Here is a 17,128-nt window from a genome sequence, read left to right as displayed (position 1 = left end):
TAATCACAGGTTGTTAAGTTGTCCTGAGTTCTGTGAATTGTTTGGTGGATTACTGAACCTGGGGAGTTGTGGGAACCCTTCCTTTTGTAGTCAGTTTGTTAAAATATGGATGCTTGTTGGGATCTAAACTTGTGGCTGAAGGGGCGCCTGGGTAGCTTAGTCGGTTAAGCGTCCGACTTTCACTTAGATCATGATCTCGCGGTTCGTGGGTTCGAGCCCCGCGTCGGGCTCTGTGCTGACTGCCAGCTCAGAGCCTGGAGCCTGTTTCAGTCTGTGACTCCCTCTCTCTCTGACCCTCCCCTGCTCACACTGTCTCTCTCTCTCTCTCCTAGAAATAAATAAAACATTAAAAAAAAAAATTTAAACTTGTGGCTGATGCCTAAAGTGTGGTCAGCTTTGGTGGGCCCATGTCCTATGGATTATGTCAGAATGGAGTTGCATTATTATAATAATGTGCACATTGACCATTGACAGAACCTTGTGATATAACTTCATTGGACGGAGGGGGAAGACAAATGGGAATGGGAGTTCTCACCAACTGTAATGAGTAATTTAAAGCTAGGATCAGGAGATAACAGTGTGAGCACAGGATTTAGAACAAGGATAGTAACATAAGGAAAGCCAACTGAAATGTTGAAAATGGTTACTTCTGGAGCTGGACCAGAATGGGGTGCTACGATGCAGAAGGATGAGGTGACATGCTGCTGTTTTTGACTTTAAACCTTTTGTAACTATTTTCTTTTTCAAACGAAGTTCATGTATTACTTTGATCTATATACAATTAAGGAAGACTATACTGCAGGCTCAAAAGTTCATCAGGAAACACTCAGACATTGAGATGTGTGTGCACGGGGGTGTATTGGGGGGGGGGGTGCACTCAGGAATAATGTGTAAGGAAGCACCAGAAGCAGAATAGGACAGTTTTGCAACTGTTATGCAAGTGTAGCAGAGGTCACAACTGATCCCATGGGAAGTTCTGAACCTTGGGTAGGGAGGTTAGAAGGAGTTAGGAGGGTGTAAGTTACCGTATTTGTAAAGTGAAGAAGTTTGCAAAACCAGGTTCTCAGGGAAAACAGTCTAAGTCACATGTGTAAGTTTGTAAGACCAACTAAATGTTGAACAACATTCATGCATTCAGCAAATGTCTACTGAACACAGTCCTCGTGCACATCTTATAGCAAGGAGTCTGGAATCCGATAGAAGAATTAAAACACATACATGTCAAGAAATAACTAATGTACCCAAATCAAGATATAGGATATATCCTCTACCCTAGAGGCCCCTTCATGTCCCTTTCTTGTTATCTACCCCCTTACCCAGAGGTGACCAAGATTCTGACTTTCATCATCACAGATTAGTTTTACCTTTTTTTTTTTTTTTTAAACCTTCATTAATGGAATCATAACAGTTTATATACTTTTAATGTCAGGCTTTTTTCACTTAACATAATACCTGGGAGATTTCATGCTTTTTGTAAATCAGTAGTTATTATTTATTGCAGTTTAGTATTCAAATACTAATACTCAATTTACTTACTCTCTTATGTATCAGTTGTTGGGCACGTTTACCTTTTATGCATAAATAAAGAGATCAGGGACATTCTTTGGTAGACATAATGCATTCATACCTGTTGGGAATACTGAGTCATGAAGTAGGCACATGTTTAGTTCTGGACATAATACGAAATATTTTTCTTCCCCCCAAAATGATTGTATCAGTTTACAGTGCCGCCAGCAATATATGAAAGTTCCAGTTGCTCTGCAACCATGTCAACACTTGGTATTGCAGTCTTTCAGATCTTAGCCAGCGTGACGGGTATTCAGTCTTAAATTTGAATCACTAGTGTTGCTTCCTGTTTCACATCAAAGTGTTACATGGATCCTCTTGTGTATAACTGAATGGTCCCAGCGATGTTTGGTTCCTTGTTATAGTTCTTCACCTAAACTGTTTTTTTCTTTCCTCAGTTGTCACAGGTAGTACTGATGGAATTGGAAAATCATACGCAGAAGAGGTAGGTAATTTTTAAGATCTTTCTTTTTGGCATAAAAATATAAGAACAAATATGGGGCGGTCTCTTATAGTAGTTTCGATGTTTTAAGTTACAAACAAATATAATGTTACATAGTACAATACACATACTTTGTATTGTGTACAGAGTCATATAATCAGAAACACCATGTTTGCTTAAGCAAAGACGATTTTAAAATACATTTTTGTGCAAAAGTGAGTATAAAACTATCTCAGCATGTTGGAAAAAATGTAGTGTAATTTTATTTTATATTGTGTAATTATGGACAGTCCTTAGTTTTGTTTATTTAAAAAATATTTATTTATTTTGAGAGAAAGAGAGCACTGGGGAGGGGCAGAGGGAGAGGGAGAGAGAGAGAATCCCAAGCAGGCTCTGCGCTGAATGCAGAGCCAGATGCAGGGCTTGAACTCACTGTGAGATTGTGACCTGAGCCAACACCAACAAGAGTCAGATGCTTAACTGACTGAGCCACCCAGGTGCCCTTGACAGTCCTTAGTTTTTAAAGTCCATGATTCTAAACTATTTTCCAAAAGGTGGATGTACTTTTATACAGTAGTTATATTTCTAGGCTAGTCCATGACATCATTTTTTAATAAGGACTATAATTGACAGAAAGATACTGACAGACTTAGGCAGAGGGTTCAGTTTCTCCTGAGTGTCATCAAAGGATAGGAGCCATAATAGTTTGAGGACCACTGTACTAAGCAGAAGCGTTGGTAGTAGTCTTTGAAGATAAGCCTCTCTGCCTTCTAGTTCTGGGAAGGCACCCAGAGCTTATGATATGGCCCAGTCGTGATGATGATCCTGGTAGATCTGCTGGATTTCTTATTTGTCATTCCCAAAGTTTTTTTTTATTTCAATCTCCGGAAAAAAAAAAGGGGGGTTTTATTTTGAGTATCAAAACTACAGGAAAGTTGCAAGAATACAACAAATACTCTATACCTTTTACCTGGATTCACCCAGTTATTAACATTTGTCACATTTAACTTTCTTTTATTATTGATATTATTTTTAAATTAGTATTATTTGAAAAAAATAAATTAGTATTATTTGCCAAGACCATTTGTGAGTTACGGACCTCATAACAACTCACCCTTAAAGATTTCAGCATGGGTCTTCTACTAACTAGAACATCCACAGGGCACCTGCGTGGCTCAGTAGGTTGAGTGTCCAAATTTGGCTCAGGCCATGATCTCACTGATCTGGGATCGAGCCCCACGTCAGGCTCTGTGCAGGCAGCTCAGTGCCTGGAGCCTGCTTCAGATTCTGTGTCTCCGTCTCTCTCTCCCTCCCACTCCCACTCTGTCTCTCTCTCAAAAATAAATAAACATTGAAAAAACCCTGGAATATTCACCCTTTTAACCACAATACAATGGTCACATATAGGAAGTTTAACTTGATACAACACTATTATATAATATAAAACCTATATATGCAAGTTTCCCAAATTGTCTCAGTAATGTTCTTTCTAGCTCTTTTTATTTGTTTGGTTTACTCGCTACACCCAATATGGGGCTTGAACTCATGACCCTGAGATCAAGAGTTATGTGCTCTTCCAACTGAACCAGCCAGGTTTATAGCTCTTTTTGGTTCAAGATTCACTTAAGGATTATACATTGCATCTAGGTGTCATGTCTTTTGACTAGAAGTTTCCTAGCTTTAACATTTTTTTTCTTTTGTAACAATGGCATGTTTGAAAAATACAGGCCAGTTGTTTTGCAGGTTTCTCAGATTTTTTCCTTGTGATTAGCTCAGGTTAGCCTTTTTTTTTTTTTTTTTTTTAGCAGAAATGCTACCCAGATAGTATTTTATCTTTCTGAGTTCATTTTATGAGGAGCCATAAGAACTGTGTTGTCCCATTATTGATTATGTTAAGATAAATCATTTATTAAGGTACTGTCTACCACCATTCTCTGTTATGAAGGTACTTTTTACCCCTTTGTAATTAATATAGATTCTGTGGGGTGATACTTTGAGACTGTATGAAAAAAATATCCCATTTCCCAGCAATCTCTTGTCCAGTGGTTTTAACATCCATTGACAGTTTTTTCCTAAATTAGTTATTACCATGGTGGTTAAAAAATTGGTTAGTTTTGTAATGATATCTTTCCTTCTACATTTATTAGATGCTTCTTTTCTATAAATAACTCTTATTTGTCCTTCCTCCTTTGTTAATTTTTTTCTTTAATTGTTAGCATGGACTCATGGGTTCTTTAGTGGTTTTATAGCAGATTAATTTAGCAAATTATTACTAACCTTTGTTATAATAATAAAAATGTTTTTCTATATTTTCTCATTTATGAAACTGCTCATTAATAAAAACTGACTTTAGGATTCAGGACTGGAATATCTGTGTACTGAATTACTTTTAGTTTAAGTACCTAATTTATTGTTCATTTATATACAGTTTGGAATAGTTCACTAAAAAGTTTCATATGTATCAGTGTGTCTTCCTCTGCTTCTCTATTTATGTGTTTCTGGGGTTGAAACCACATTCCTATATATCTTACTCAGTTTATATAGCACTTATATAGTTCTGTGTCTACACACAGGTGTTTTTCAGGAAATTCTTTATTTTATACAATTAACTACTTTAGTTTGCCTTTGTTGTCCATGAAGTATCAGGCCTAAATAAAAGTTTTAAAAATGTCTTCTAGTTTTAGGAATTTATACCATATTAACTGTAGTTTTCTTTGCCCATCTTCCAGTCTTTATGTATCCAGTTTAAAACAAAATCTTTTTTAAAGCTAGCTTTTTTTTTTTTTAATATTTTTATTTATTTCTAGGAAAGCGAGAGAGACAGCATGAGCAGGGGAGGGTCAGAGAGAGAGGGAGACACAGATTCTGAAATAGGCTCCAGACTCTGAGCTGGCAGTCAGCACAGAGCCCGATGCAGGGCTCGAACCCACAAACCGCGAGATCATGACCTAAGCGAAAGTCGGACGCTTAACCGACTAAGCCACCCAGGCGCCCCTAAAGCTAGCTTTTAAATAATAGAAGTAATAGATATTTATGATTTAAAAAAACTGACGCAGTGTAGAAGGGTACAAAATGAAAAGTAAAAAAATCTTACTCCTTATGAGACACTTTGATGTTTATATACTTGCTTCATACCCCTACGGGGATTCCTTTTGTAAAGTCTTCATTTGATTTGTCCATTTATTACCACTTGGGTTTATTGGTTTTTTTAGTTGGGTATATCATATGATCAAGTTTTTTTTTAATGAGAATATATCTGATATCTGTCTTTTAATGAAATGTACAGCTGTGATTCAACTGTTCCGTGTTTGTTTGTTTGTTTTTAATTGTTTCAGTTAGCAAAACATGGAATGAAGATTGTCCTTATCAGCAGATCACAAGATAAACTGAATCAAGTTTCCAGTGAGATAAGTAAGTATCTCCTCACACTGTCTCCTGCTTTCATGTTTACAAAAGGAATACAGCTAATCTAAGGTGAATGTTTTCATGTAGGTATCTGGCACTGATATTTATTTATAGTTCCGAAAGCTTTTTTCTTATGTTGTTGAAGGGATGTTTTTAAATGGGTTATCAGTTCTTTTTTCAAATTCATATGGAACTGTTAAAATTTCCTTAAAAGGTGTTTTACTGACTCAATTAGTTGCTGTTAGGAATCAGAATCTCTGATTATTTTATCATGCTCTACTTAAACACCTGAATTCCTTTTCTGCTGCTTTATTTCAGTATTCTTGCTTTTTTTTTTTTTTAACTCTTTGACATCATTGTCTCTAAATGTATATCATATATAATTGAAGAAAAATATAAAAGGCAGCCTATCTACATGTGGAGGGGAATCTTCTGAGCTTTTTTCTTAGCCAGCAATGCTGGAGACCTGAATTACTGTATAGCAAAGATTCTGAACTGATGTCTAATTAACCAAGCAGGTGGATAAAGCCGTGTGTCGATTTCCTTGGTAGCACATCCTGATGGTCCCCAGTGTGCTGTTGGCAGCCAGTAGGCTTCTCAGTGTGATGCTTGTACGCTTTTACCCCCATGAGTCAAATTATTTGCTTTAAGAGTCAGCCAAGCGCGTTCCCAAACTTATGCCGAGTGCCTTTGTTATTTAATGTTCTGCAAACTGATGCAGTATTTGCTTTAAAAAGGGGAGTTGTTGCTACGAAAACTAATTTGAATGCCCTGAGAAAAAGTGAGAAAGGCGAGTTCTTTCAAAAATTGCCTGTCAAATTAGGAGTGAACAAGACAAATGTAAAATAATGGGAAAAAATGATAGTAAGAAATTGGCTAAATTTGCTCTCCGATTGTTTCATCTGTGTTGAAATTTTTGCTGCACTTTAAACTGAAAACTGCAGTCATAAATGATGCACTACGGGCGTGGGTTGTGCAGGAGAGACTGGAATACCAGTCAGCAGATCTCAACTAAGATGTAAGGCAGGGGTCCCGCACAGAGAACTGGTGAATGAATTACATTTATACACAGTTTAAATTAAATAAGATGGTTACATGTATACTTATCATTCTCTAGGATTCTTGGTTTAACTAACTTCTGTGAGTAGCCACGTAACAAACTGGTCCTAGTCTTTCAGATGAGAGAGGAGTTCTACTGGATTTGTTTTTTTTTTCATTGAGATATAATTGACGTATAACATTGTGTGTAAATATGTTAAGTCTCTTTTTTTTTTAAATAATTTTTTAAACACTGCTGGGAGCACAGCTCTTTGTGTCTTTGTTTGGCATTTAAAGATTTTAACTTTGAAGGTTTGAACCACGTTAACACAGGCCTGAAGGTCTAAGGCATAGAGTGTTTTGCATTTTTGCTAAGGTGTGAATATGAAGTAAGCCATGGCGCTAAGGAGCCTGAGGCAGTTAAGTTAGATAATAGTTGAACTTAACATATAACATATTGCCTAGATCTTAATACTGTTTCCTTCTTAGTTACCTGTGATCATGTGAATAATGAACACTTATAGTGATAAAAATGATGTGTTTGTGCATGTGTGTGGGTAAAATTGGTAGCTAATGAAAGCATCTATTGGGTGCTAGAAGTAAATGTTCATAGTTGGAAAACAGAACCTTTGATTAAATGGAATGTTGAATTTTGAAATGCTGTGATCTGAAGGAGTACACCATCTACTTGATACAGAAACAAGTAAAAACTACCTCATGACTGTCTTTGCGAAAGTGCTCCAGCTTGTACAAAAATTGCTCAACAAGTCACGTATAGTTTAATGATATTTGAGAATTTATTAACTTGTGATGTGAAGTGACATGTGACTGTGGGCAGAGATGTTCTGGATAAAGACAGGATCCAGTTCAAACATTCTCATGAAGGGACAGATGGTGACACACTGGATTGACCTTTATTATGTTTTTCTGGGCATCATATAAATGAATGAAAGAGGTGGTATCAGCAGACCAGGTCGCTGGTTCTAAGCTGAAGAAATACAAAGAGGAGTGGTTCTAAGCTGAAGAAATACAAAGAGGAGATTGTAGACGCCTGTGCTAGTTTTTAACTCGCATGTAAATCTTCTCTTTGGGAGGATAGTGTTTTTGGGAACATATCTATTCCATGAGAAAGGAGGACCAGAATTTAATGTGGACAAAGAGCAACTGTTTATGACTTCAACACATCCTTCTTGAGTGCCTGCGCACCAGGTACTGTGCTAGGCAGTCGGCATACAGTGGTGAACTGGTGAACATAATAGAGGCGTCTCTGCTTTCATGGAATTTATGTGCTAGTCGAGGAGATAGAGGAAAGAAAAATAGGTTAAAAAAAAAAAAAGCAAACAAAACAGAACAAACCAGACAAATAACTTAAATACTTGGAGTTTGTAATAGTGCCATAGAAGAAACAAGGGGGGAGAACATGGAGAGGTTCTTATTTTCTAGCAACGTGGTGAATTCCGTGACTGATGGGGTGTTAAAGGGCCCGACTAATAACCTTTTGCCCAGATAATGGCACTTCGGTTATGAAGCTGGAGACTTAGTGAAGAGAGAATCCACTGGGCCCTCTAATGGAGTGTGGTGGTGGATGGGTTGTGTGTGCAAGTTGCACACGATAAATCCACTCCAATATACCTGTTCTCTTGAGCCTTTGGGTTTCTGCCTCTTATGCTATGACAGGGAAGTTGGGGCCTCCCAGTCTTCCTAAGTGGAAGGCTGTCATGGAGTCCGGGTCTCAGTCAGCCAGCCAACTTAACTCTTAGGGGCCCTTCCAGTTGCATATACTAACCAGGAAGTCTTAAAGATCTGGTAAGTGATTCATATTTTTAAAAATATCCCAATCTGGCATTATATTATGTTTTCTTTGATCTCTTAGAATCACTCCAAAAATCATCCTCACACAGATTTCCTGGGTATCTACCAACACAAATTAGCCAACTTTTGCAATTATTTTTGTGTATTAAGTTATTACTTCATGTATCAGACTTTATACTTACTTATTCCCCAAAGAATGTTGTGAGCTTACCCCGCGTAACAGTAAGAGATCTTGATCTTGAGGAGAAGAGGAATTCTCCTGCAAGAAAACTGCCCTTAAGAGTTATCATGAGGTAGGTGCAGGTTGCTCAGCCTGGGGAAAGGTAATCTCCTCAGACACAGATGATCAGGCTATTTCTATTTCCACTGGCAAGGAAGGCTCTCAATAGCTTGGGGGTTCAAGATCCTTGGCTTCAGCTGAGTTCACCCAGATATCCCCATCCCAAGTCTCGTTCAGTGCTTTCACGTTCATACGTGAGACATGGTGAGTCTGTGGAGGTCAGCTTACATTATTACTGTCCAAGTGGCATAGTTAAATCCGACGTGAGCAAGGTGAGCTCTGTGGCTATAAGACGTGGAGGTTTCTATTAGGACTGCCATTGACGTTCTCTGTTCATAAATGGGAGCTGAATGTTTAAAGACCCAAGCTTGTCATTTTCTTTCAGTGAGTGCTTCAGTGCATTCAGAAACCGTGCCATACCACAGTCTTTATACTCCTCATTTCTGCCCAACTCAAATGTGACAGCCACTTGGTCCCTTAAGGCATTTCTTCAGTGGATACTTTGTTATAATCCACAGTCAGCATTAATTTGATTAATGGTGATGTGGCATTATGGATCAAATCAAACCAATACCCAAGTCCTTTGAGGTCTGTTTTCGGGAATCCCACTCCTGATACCAATTTCTGCATCTGTCAGTCTTCAGTAAGGAAACACAAGTCAAGCAAGTTAGTTTAACTAGGCTGTCTTGTCTCTTCTAGTCCGACTCTATTTTATTTTATTTTTTTAATTTTTTTAAACGTTTTTTATTTATTTCTGAGACAGAGAGAGAGACAGTGTGAGCAGGGGAGGATCAGAGAGAGAGGGAAATACAGGATCTGAAACAGGCTCCAGGCTCTGAGCTGGCTGTCAGCACAGAGCCCAATGCAGGGCTCGAACCCACAAACTGTGAGATCAATGACCTGAGCCAAAGTCGGACGCTTAACCGACTGAGCCACCCAGACGCCCCTCTAGTCCGACTCCTAACATTCACTACAGGAGGTTAAATTCATCCCTCCTTCCCTATATGATTGAAAGAAGAAAAGAGGAAAGGAGGAGATTGAACAAGAAACCACATGCCAATTGAGAAAAAGTAAGGACTTCATCTGGGCTCCTCACCTTCGGACTCTCCACTGTCGTTATGTAAACTTGTGGATTCTGTTTCTTTAGAAGCAATTCCTTGTGAGTGTGGAGGACAGCCTACTTATCAGAGTTCTTCAGAAAAAAATTTTAGAGGGTTATATATAATTTAGTAGGGAACTAAATGTTTTGCCAACAATGGATAAGTGCTTTCTCAGGATCTACTGCTCAGATGAAATTACACTTCTTTGTAAGGATACCTGTCACCCGTTGAATTAATACAAGCTGAGAGGCAACACATATATAATAAGCTTATTTTGTTATCTTTGTTGGCCAGAATTATTAATATATTCAGTATTTTTGTCGAGTTTGATTTGTCAAAGAAAAAAAACTCCTAATTTTGGAACTCTGAGGTAACTTTTACTTACAGTAAAGCACAATGCAAAGAGGACTAGCTTTCAGAACAACCTAGTGGCTCACAGAATGAAGAGATGGTGATATTTAACAGTTCCTATTCTTATGTGGCAGTTGGTAATTCTGATTGCGTACACTTTATCAGGTTCGATTTTAAAAACCACACATCTCTGTCTTTGATTAAAAAACCCCCAAATATCCAAATATGGTATTTCTCTTTTTTTGTTGTTGTTAACTTATGTCAGGTTGTAAAGCTTTGGCATGGTCATATAATTCCATGATCTCTTGAAATGTAAAGCTTTTAGAAATGTAAATCTTACTGGTCTGTAGTGACAGGAATAGAGTATGGTAGAAAAATAATCAGTTTCACTTTTTCATATCTTGCTTATGATCAAATCTGTATAGTTAAGTGTAGATTTCACCAAATATGTTTGTTTCACAATTTCCTGATGCACTATCAATGCTGTTATTATGATGCTTTGTTACATTTAGCTTAGTTCATTTTTATAGGGACAACAAGGTATTAGTGAACATTTTATTTTCATGTTTAATTAAACTAGAATCACATGGTGTTAGGATCAGAGAGTTAATCTCATCCTGCCCCTAGTCATACATATTTTTCTGTTGCTTCTGTAGTACCAGAAATATTTTTATTGCCCTTACAATTCACAAAAATCTAAGGTAAGGAACCACCAGGAACCCAAAACCAGCCTGTTTGCCTTCATTGGTTTTGCCTGTGGTACCTGTGATTGGGCAGGTATCTTTCTATTCCAAGATCCCCAAATTTGTCGATGTTTGAAGAAAGTGACATTCTGTACTACTGAGATTCCACAAGCCATCGAGCAGGTACCAGGATAGCTGCTTTGAAAGTATTGTTTCTACATATTGGAGTGTAATTATTGTTCTTACTAGTGCGCTTGTCATGCCTAATTAAATGAGATTTACCGTTAAATGAAACATTTCTGGTATGGTCATGGTTACAAATTTGTTTTATTTAATTATCCTTGCAGGAAGAAGGATAGATTCTTTTTTTTTTTTTTTTTAATTTATTTTGAGATGGAGAAAGAGTTTGCGTACATGCTAGCGTGAGGGGGCGTGGGCAGAGAGAGAAGGAGAGAGAGAATATCAAGCAGCCTCTGTGCTGCCAGTGCAGAGCCCATTGTGGGGCTTGAATTCGAGAACCTCGATATCATGACCTAAGCCGAAACCAAGAGTTGGACACTTAACTGATTGAGCCACCCACAGGCTCCCCAGAAAGATAGATTCTTATTGAGCCTGTGCAAATAGTTACATTGCCATGTAAGGTGAAAGAACTCAGGAAAGACGTGTATACTCTCTGACCGTTGTTCTGATTAGTTTTGCACACAAGGCCAGTCAATATGTGTTGTATCTGCTATACAATTTCCATCTTTAAATTTACCTAAATAATTTCATAGTTTATGTTCCAGTTGCTGTTGCTGTATAACCACCACCCCAAACTTATCAATGTGAAATAACCATTTAAGGTGCTCAAAAATTCTGCTGATTAGTTTTACCAGGACTGGGGGGACATAATCTTTTGCTTCTCATGACATTACTGAGTTCCCTAAGTAGTGCTCGGGTAGTGGAGAGGCTGGTACAAAAGATTTAAGATGGCGTCTCTCACAGGGCTGGGGCCATGATAGGGAATGACTGGAAAGCCAGACTCCGCTGGGACTGTTGAGTGGAATGCCTTTGCGTAGCCTCTCTAGCACGGCCAGATCAGGGGAGTTGGCCTCCCCTGGAGGGGAACTATCATGCCTTGCGGTGAATGTGGCAAGACAAGGAGGCAGAAGCTGACCTCCTTTTGTGACCTACTCTCAGAATTCATATAGCAGCACTTTTGCCGTATTCTATCGGTCAAAGCAGACATGAGCCTGCCCAGGTTCCAGGGGAGAGGAATAGACTCCACCTCTTGATGGAAGAGAGACAAGGTAATGTTGGAAAAGAATGTGTGGGAAGGGAGATATTTTTGGAAAATAAAATCTGGATCTGGAAAATATAATCTACTGCAGTTTATAAGTTATATTAAGGTGTCTCAGAGAATATTTTTCCTGATTGCTGAGGGATCAGTATGAGCAGCATACCATTCAAAGAGTGCTTTATCCCTGTCTGCCCCGGCACAGCCAGTCACAAAAGAGGGGTAGTGAAAAATGAAGACAGAAAACTATTTTCTCAAAACCACTCTTTCCTTCAGCTGCAAAATTCATTCTTGTTCTATTGGATCTTGGGTCAAAAGCATGCTGGTATCTGATTTTCAAATAAAGAGAGTTCTTCTGTAGGTACTGACTCAGTTTCCTAGTATCATCTGTTCCATAATCTGAGCTCGGTGGCAGTGTCAGGTTATACTGGGAAGGAAGTCTGACCCAGGAGTTGATTTTTTTTACAGCATCTGTGACAGTCAGGTGCACCCCAACAGGCCTCTGCTGAGGCTATTATTCTTTGGATGTTTCTTCCTAAAGACTGTATTTTCTGACCTGCAGCTTATGGGCCTCTAGCTTTTGGCAAACTTGAAGGAAATGTAGGAACCACCTGTTAATAGGACTGATGGTCTCTTGTTCATTATTATAGTAATTAACTGTGTCAGAATAGAATACCCTATTCTGGTGTAATAAAGAGCTAATTAATGATTTAGTCAACGATTTTCCTTAGGGCAGGATCCTTATGATGGACACTAAAGGCAGTGATCAAGCTCCAAGGACTTCTATAAAGTGTGTTTTAAAATTGCCACCAATTAGCAAGAGTATTTTATACTTAGAAACATAATCTTGGGGCACCTGGGTGGCTCAGTCAGTTGAACGTCCGACTTTGGCTCAGGTCATGATATCACAGCTCGTGAGATCAAGCCCTGTGTCAGGCTCTGTGCTGACAGCTCAGAGCCTGGAGCCTGCTTCAGGTTCTGTGTCTTCCTGTCTCTCTCTCTGCCCCTCCCTCACTCTCTCTGTCTCTGTCTCTCTCAAAAATAAATAAAAACATTAAAAAAGAAAATTTAAAAAAGAAACATAATCTTATGTATCACTTTGTTCATAGTTGTGTGGCCAGTCTACTATATACACAGGGTCATGACTATGTTTCTGGTATCCTGAAAAGTACACACATGTTGAATGATACTCATCTGGTCTCTGCCCATGTTTTGGGCTTAATAAACAGAACAGCTCTCATTAGAGAGCTGAGCTAATTAAAGATGTAAAGAATTTAGTTTTTTCCCCAATGCCCTCTCTGCTACCTAGTGGCTATTGGGGAAATACCAATGATAGCTTGGGTATAAAATATGTCTTAATCAGTTTTATTATTTTTCATTTTGTGGCCCAAATTTGAAAAGGCAGTAGCATAAAGAGTTGCCAGGAGACTAGAGGTTAGAGCAAAATACAGGTCACAGGTATCCAAGACAAGAAATGATTAGAGTCTTAGTTTAGAGTGACAGTAATTAAAATAAAACATAACCACAAGAAACAATAATTATTAGGAAATCCAGCTTTTTTAGAAACGAGAAACTTGTTTAAAAAAAAACAATTCAAGGGCATGACAAAAGTCAACACAAAAGCTTAAAAAGTTAACAGGCTGTTAGAAAGTGAGAGTGTTTTGAGGAGATAAGGGACCTTTGTTGGCCAGTCTGCCAACAAAGTTCAGAATAATTTTTTTTATAGCTTTCTCATTAAGCAAAGACTATATTATCAAAGATCAAGTTTCTTCTCAACAACTGGTTTCAGACTGTTTAATTCATAAGCTTTCTTTGTTGATTTTAATATATTATATACTTACACATATGTATAGATAAGTTAACAGTTTCACCTGAAGCTTACAATGTATTAACTCTATGTCTGTTATTACATTATAAGAAAATTTACATACCACATTGACTTTGCCATCCCAATTGGCGTTTTCTTTAAGAATTTCAGTCTTTAGAAATTGTCCAGGTAATCAGAGATGCTTTTTTCTTTAACTCACTATGATATTAGTGTAGTATCTTAGGATCAATTAAGAACCATAGAAGTTATATTTAAGTTGACAATGCAGAGCAATATGATCATTATTGATACCAAGTTTGTCAGAGAGATGATGTTTGAAAGTTTTATGATAGAGGACGTGACGAGTAACATCAAAGGATTTGCAGCATTGTCTGAAGTTTAGAAGAGTCATAAAAGACACCATTTCTCATAGGTTTAGTTTGTGGAAGCAGTGATAATATAGCTAGCTGATAAAACCTATGTAGAAAAGTTAAAAATTCAAAGAATGAAATGTTATAGTGACATTATATTTCAGTCTGTGATACGATCAGAGAGAAGACATAGCCACTTGTAAAATTATAATGATCGAACCAGTTCTAATTTGGCCAAGGATTAACTTGATTAGGATTTTGGATTCTTATATAATTATTTATCAATCATTTAAAGTACTTCAAAAGTTTAATAGAGCATTTAAAAAATAACTATTACTTACTAGCCAAATGTCTGTCTGAATTTTTTAATGGTCACTGCTCAAGCAGGCCATTTCTGTGAGAATGATTTTTCTGAAATTCCCAGCACATTTAAAGCATTAGAAATTTTGTCCTTGTCTGGTAGTTCTTGAATTTTCTCTTCTCAGATTTAAGGGAGCACTGATTAGTCTCCATAGCCACTAAGAAGAGGCTTTTTAAAATATAAAACACTTGGTTGACAGTATTGTTCAAACCTGTATCTTCATTGATTTTTCTGTCTACTTGCTCTTATCAGTTATTGTGAGAGGAGAGTTGAAATCTCCAACTAGAATTATGGATTTGTCTGTCTCTGTGTGTCTATTTCTTTGTTATTAGATGCATTAACATTGAAGGGTGTTCTGTTCTCTGATGAATTCATTCCTTTATCCTTATGAAATGACCTTCCTTTTTCTTGGTAATATTCTTTGCACTGAAATCAACTTTATCTTTCTTTTGATTAGATCTAGCATGGTAAATATTTCTTTCTGTCTTTACTTTTAACCTCTGTATGCTTTCTATTTAAAGTAGGTTTCTTGTAGACAGCATAGGTTTAGTCTTTTTAAAAAAAAATCCAATTTGATGACTTTTGCCTTTTAATTGGGGTTCTCAGACCATTTACATTTAATGTTATTGTTGATAGAATAGGGTTACGACCTACCCATTTACTCTGTTTTCTATTCATCTTGTCTGTTCTTTTTCCCTTGTTTTGTCTTTTTCTGCTTATGTTTGGAATAATAGTATGGTTTTTAAAAAATAATTCCACATTATTTCCTTCCATGGCTGTACATCTTTTCTCTTTGTGTTTAGTGATTGCTTTAGACTTTGCAGTATGTATCATTAGCTTGTCACAATCTGCTACTATTTTATGTAGAGCATGAGAACCTGATGACAGTATATTTCCATTCCCCATATGTTTTATTTCTGTGTATATTATGAATTGTATAACATTATATTTGCCATAAATAGTCAACCATATTTTAAAGAGAATTAAATTTCTTTTTTTAAGTCTTTTGTATTTACACAATATTTTCTGACGCTCTTCATTCCTTTGTATAGATACATAATTTAGTCCAGGATCTTGGTGTTGGTTTTTTTTTCTTCTTCTTCTTTTTTCCCCCTGTCTGAAAGACTTCCTTTTATATCTCTTATAGTACTGGTCTGCTAATGATGAATTCTTTTTGTAAGTTTGAACAAAAATCTTTATTTTTGAAGTGTATTTTCTCTGGGTATAAAATCTTAAGCTGACAGATTCTTTTTTGCCCCCTTTTAGTATTTTACTGTGCTTCCCTGCATTCTGGCCTGTCATGTTTTTGAGAAATCTGCTGTCATTCCCATCTTTTTTACCATCTTGTGTAAGACACTTTTTTCTTCTTTCACACTTAAGATTGTTCTCTTTATCACTGGTTTTAAGTAATTTGTCCCTTGGTTTAGTTTTCATCGCGTTTCTCTGATTTGGAGTTTATTGAGCTTAGATTAATGTGTTTATAGTTTTCATTACATTTGGAAAAATTGGGGCCATCAAATTCTTTATTTAAAAAAATTTTTTTAATGTTTTATTTATTTCTGAGAGAGAGAGAGACAGCGTGAGCAGGGAGGGTCAGAGAGAGAGGGAGACACAGAATCTGAAGCAGGCTCCAGGCTCTGAGCTGGCAGTCAGCACAGAGCCCAGCGTGGGCTTGAACCCACGAACCACAAGATCATGACCTGAGCTGAAGTCGGACGCTTAACCAATTGAACCACCCAGGCACCCCCATCAGATTCTTTTTTTTATCCTTCATTCTTTTTGTAGGAATCTTCTACATATATTAATGGATTAAAGTTCTCTCTCAACTTACTGGTGTCTTTTTTGTTTGTTTGTTTGTTTGTTTTTGGTATCTCTTCTCTTTGGATACCATTTTCGAAAGTATCTATTGCCGTCCTTTCACATTCACTAATCTTCCTCTGTCTAGTGTCTAACCTGCTGTTAATCCTGTTAGTGTATTTTTTTTTTAATCCAGACATTATTTTTCTCTCAATAAAAAATTGTAGGGCATTTTTATATCTCCCTTATCTCTTTTAAAAATTTTCACGCTCTACTTCTTTAAACATACAGCGGCCCTCCTTGTTTGTGGTGGATATGTTCCATGACCCCTCGTGGGTGTCACAGATTGCACTGAACCCAGTATAAACTATGTGTTTTTCTATACATGCATACTTATGCTAAAGTTTAATTTATAAATTAGGCACAATAAGAGATTTACAGCAAAGATAATAAAGTAGAATAATCACAACAACAGAAGTATGTGAATGCAGTCTTTCTCTCAAAATATCTTATTGTACTGGACTCCCTCTTCTTGTGATGGTCCGAGATGATAAAATGCCTCCATGATGAGATGGGATGAGACGAGATGAATGGCATAGGCATTGTTATCTAGCGTTAGGCTACTATGGACTTTTTGACGATTCATCAGAAGGAGAATCATCTGCTTCCAGACCATAGTTGGTTGTGGCCAGCTGAAACCATGGAAGGCAATACTGTGAATAAGGGAGCAAAGAATATCGTGTGTGTGTGTGTGTGTGTGTGTGTGTGTGTGTGTGTCTTAAAAATTTTAAAGATTTTGTTTTCAAGTAATCTCTACACTCAACTTAGGGCTCGAATCC

General features: G+C 37.3%; 1 protein-coding gene across 1 annotated transcript in view; it reads left to right on the top strand.

Annotated features, from left to right (window-relative positions):
- The window catches only part of HSD17B12 (hydroxysteroid 17-beta dehydrogenase 12), a 162,435-nt gene that overhangs the window by 57,276 nt on the left and 88,031 nt on the right, over nt 1-17,128 (top strand). Inside the window, exons 2-3 of the mRNA XM_039226782.1 lie at nt 1,965-2,011; nt 5,344-5,419. Coding sequence (XP_039082713.1) covers nt 1,965-2,011; nt 5,344-5,419 — 123 coding nt within the window. The remainder of the gene's footprint in view (nt 1-1,964; nt 2,012-5,343; nt 5,420-17,128) is intronic.

The sequence above is a fragment of the Hyaena hyaena genome, unplaced genomic scaffold, assembly GCF_003009895.1.
Source record: "Hyaena hyaena isolate Hyena2069 unplaced genomic scaffold, ASM300989v1 scaffold_23, whole genome shotgun sequence".
Lineage (NCBI taxonomy): Eukaryota > Metazoa > Chordata > Mammalia > Carnivora > Hyaenidae > Hyaena > Hyaena hyaena.
Note: the sequence above shows the minus strand (reverse complement) of the source record. Positions and strands in the feature narration are given on the sequence as shown.